We start from the raw sequence: 3,278 nt of genomic DNA, 5'->3' as shown, positions 1-3,278 counted from the left end.
ACTTGTCACAAAGTGATGCATGTGCAACTCAAATCTGCACTCTACTCACATCGGGGACAGTTTGTTTTGCTGCACCATACAACACACATCCAACCATACATTCACTCATCCACACATGGCAAACACGACTGATGTCTTCTACTCTTACACACCCCACCATTACATTTATGTTGAGTTAAGTTGTGTTATTAGTCAATTAAATCTACTTTTTGACTAAACTATCTATGTGTGAGCTCCCTTTTGTTGAGCCAGACAGTAACAAAGGCTTCAAAAATATGTTGAAAGCAGACTGGTTGTACCAGTGAGGTAAAAGCTGGAAGGTAGAGGGGACAGCTGATCTTCTCAGTCTGGTTCCTCAATCTCACCTGCAGGTAGACTTTGTTGACTCCATTAACGTAGTCTGCCACCCTGCCGAAGATGAGACGGCCCACACAGGACGTGATGCCGATGCACATGAGCAGAACTTCTTTACTGGCCTCTTTCCCAAAACGCTCCTCTACATGCTTCATCTGGGGACAATGAAGAAAATAAATTAACACAGATGTCTCATGGCTCTTATCCAGTTAACACCTGGGAAAAAAAACACTGTTAAAAATGCAGAAGAGGGAACAACACGTCCAACTGCAGTGGTGGTAGTTCAGCTTTCTAGATTCAACAAGTCTCATTTACATTGAGAGAGACCTTGTGTCTGTTCAGTTTAAACTGACATATCTCAGCAAGTAAAAACACCGGTATGATGATTAGAGCTTCAAAGATTAATCGATTAATCGTTTCTTCTCTCCTATGTGACAGTAAACTAAATATTTTTGAGCTGTGGACAAAAGACATTTAAGGATGTCATCTTGGGCCCCATTTTGTGGCATTTTATAGCCCAAACAACTAATCAATTAATTAAGAAAATAATCAACAGATTAATCAACTATGAAAATCTGAATCAGAAAACGGTTTATTGCATAACACATATGTGAAAGGTCCTTGGTGAATGATGCACACATAAACAAACATTAAACATGAACATAAAGTGAATAATAAATACAGAAAGAAATATATACAAAATAGCTGTTTAGCATAAGAAAATAAATGGTTAGTTGCAGCCCTAATGATGATGTCTTCTCGACATCAGTATTGACATTTTCATAGAACTCTCAGTGATGAGTTCGACAGCTGTCTTGTCTTGGGTAAACGGCATCCAGTGGTAAAGGCAACAGTATCCAGTGTAGCTGGTACAGGTGATTGTATAATGTTTCTGTCTGTTCTGAAATTAGAAATTAGCTCTGTTCCTCTATCCAATTTGAATTTTGTTCTTTTAGAGCATGTTAAGTGCCCTTAGAGCAAGGCACTTAACATTAAAAATTTATTTTATACAATGGTTTACAATGCGAGAAGGCCTAATACTGCTCTGTGCGGGACACCATCAGTCATCTGGGCTCTAAACTATCTAAACTTAAACCACAACATGATTTGTTCCAACTGTACACAGAATCATCAAAACTAATGGAAAGCAACTTATTTTATAATAACTTGTGATTAACAGTATCATAAGCTGCGCGAGATTTGCAAGTAGCGCACCGCAATGTTTTTTTTAATAAAGTCATCCATAAAAGCAGTTTACAGTATTTCTTCCAGGAGCACATATTTGTGAGACGTTTTACATCACAATGTTTTCATGCTTAGGACGTGGCGCTTCACTTGCTCAGTGTTTTGCATTCTTCAAGTAAAAAACAGGTTGTATATGTATGTGGGGATTGGCAGTGTTTCCACTGCTCTGTACTTTATCAGCCATTTTGCCAAAATTTGTTGTTGATCCTATCTTACCCCTTATCTAACTGCTCCATATTTCAACATTCCTCTTTTATTATCTGTTTCTGCTGCCGGTGAATGTTAGATTCCACTTCATACTGTTAGAAAAGCAGCCCAGATGTACTTTTCCACATTACTTTCTTTATGTGCACATATCTGTGAGGCCCAGAGTTAGAAAGCCGGTGAGAAAAGACGGGCCTCCTGTCGGGAGCTCTGGCAGCTACTTTTACCTCCAGGCAGGCGGCAGCAGTCCTGCTCAACGGGCATGTGTGCAAAGACCTCTGTATGACTTATCGTCTTTGTCAACACACCACAAGGGCATGCTGTGTGTTCGAGAGTGTCTTACTCAGTGGGAATTCCCAGAACCAAGAAGCAATGCTACGGTGTACCCCGTGCAGACCCCTCAGCGTCTATGCCGGAACCTACGTCGTGACCTACGCTGGAACCTATGCCGGAACCTAGGCCGTAGCCTGACGTGGACCTCTCGAAAAATTTAACTACACGTCGCACGATGCACGCACGTCGCACAACGCACGTCACTCAGCCATGGCTTGGTAGCGTTGCATTTCCCCCAACTCATATCCCGGTTCTCCTTCTCCATATACAACATGAAATCTATATCTATCTAATGAATTTTAGGCCTGATTGTTTATCCTTTACTTAAACAACATTTGTAAGTAATCAAATGTTCCATCGAATGATGGAAATGTACTAAAATGTACTGCTTTTGTAGATGACACAGTATTTTTGGTTTTGGGGTTAACTTGCATCAGACGCTGGAAATGGTCACTAATGAATGAATGAATGAATTAAAACTCTGGTTTGATTCAAATAAGTTATCTCTAAACTTGAACAAAACTAAATTCATGATATTTGGAAATCAAACTATGAATACAGATGTTAAATTAGTAATTGATAATGAAACAATTTAAAGAGTCTATGAAAATAAATTTCTGGGTGTTGAATATAAACCATCCACCATCTGCTGGAAGCCACATTAAATATCTGTGCGTGAAGATGGCCAGGAGTATTGGTATATTGAGCAAAACTAGATACATCTTGCACCAAAATACTTTGCATACTATTTACAGCACAGTAATTTTACTATAGTTGTTATATTGTGTGGATGTTTGGTGAAATACCTACGAAAGCACTAACAAAACATTTGTGCTTTGCAAAAACGAGCAATCACATCTGTTTTTTAATTCACATTTGCTGAAATCTATGGACATTGTAACATTCAAAACTGCACAATTTATAATTAAAGTTAAAGAAAATATTTTGTACATGCAATGTTAAAGGAAAGAGACGGGGGATAGCATCTAAGAGGATATTTTATGTTTAAGCAACCTCTTCTGCACTTTAACGGTATTGTTATTATTATTATTGTAATAACTGAAAGATTGTATGCTGTATTTACATGTCTATTTACTTTGTATGATTTTGTAAAATAAGGGGCAGGACCAAATAAGCTATTT

General features: G+C 38.3%; 1 protein-coding gene and 1 long non-coding RNA gene across 2 annotated transcripts in view; one reads left to right on the top strand and one right to left on the bottom strand.

Moving 5' to 3' along the window:
• Window positions 1-3,278, bottom strand: part of slc16a10 (solute carrier family 16 member 10) — a 52,776-nt gene that overhangs the window by 8,293 nt on the left and 41,205 nt on the right. The window contains exon 4 of the mRNA XM_032542444.1: window positions 366-509. Coding sequence (XP_032398335.1) covers window positions 366-509 — 144 coding nt within the window. The remainder of the gene's footprint in view (window positions 1-365; window positions 510-3,278) is intronic.
• Window positions 1-3,278, top strand: part of LOC116705972 (uncharacterized) — a 13,397-nt gene that overhangs the window by 8,652 nt on the left and 1,467 nt on the right. The gene's annotated exons all lie outside the window — the stretch shown is intronic.

The sequence above is a fragment of the Etheostoma spectabile genome, chromosome 18 (assembly GCF_008692095.1).
Source record: "Etheostoma spectabile isolate EspeVRDwgs_2016 chromosome 18, UIUC_Espe_1.0, whole genome shotgun sequence".
In the NCBI taxonomy this organism is placed as follows: Eukaryota; Metazoa; Chordata; class Actinopteri; order Perciformes; family Percidae; genus Etheostoma; species Etheostoma spectabile.
Note: the sequence above shows the minus strand (reverse complement) of the source record. Positions and strands in the feature narration are given on the sequence as shown.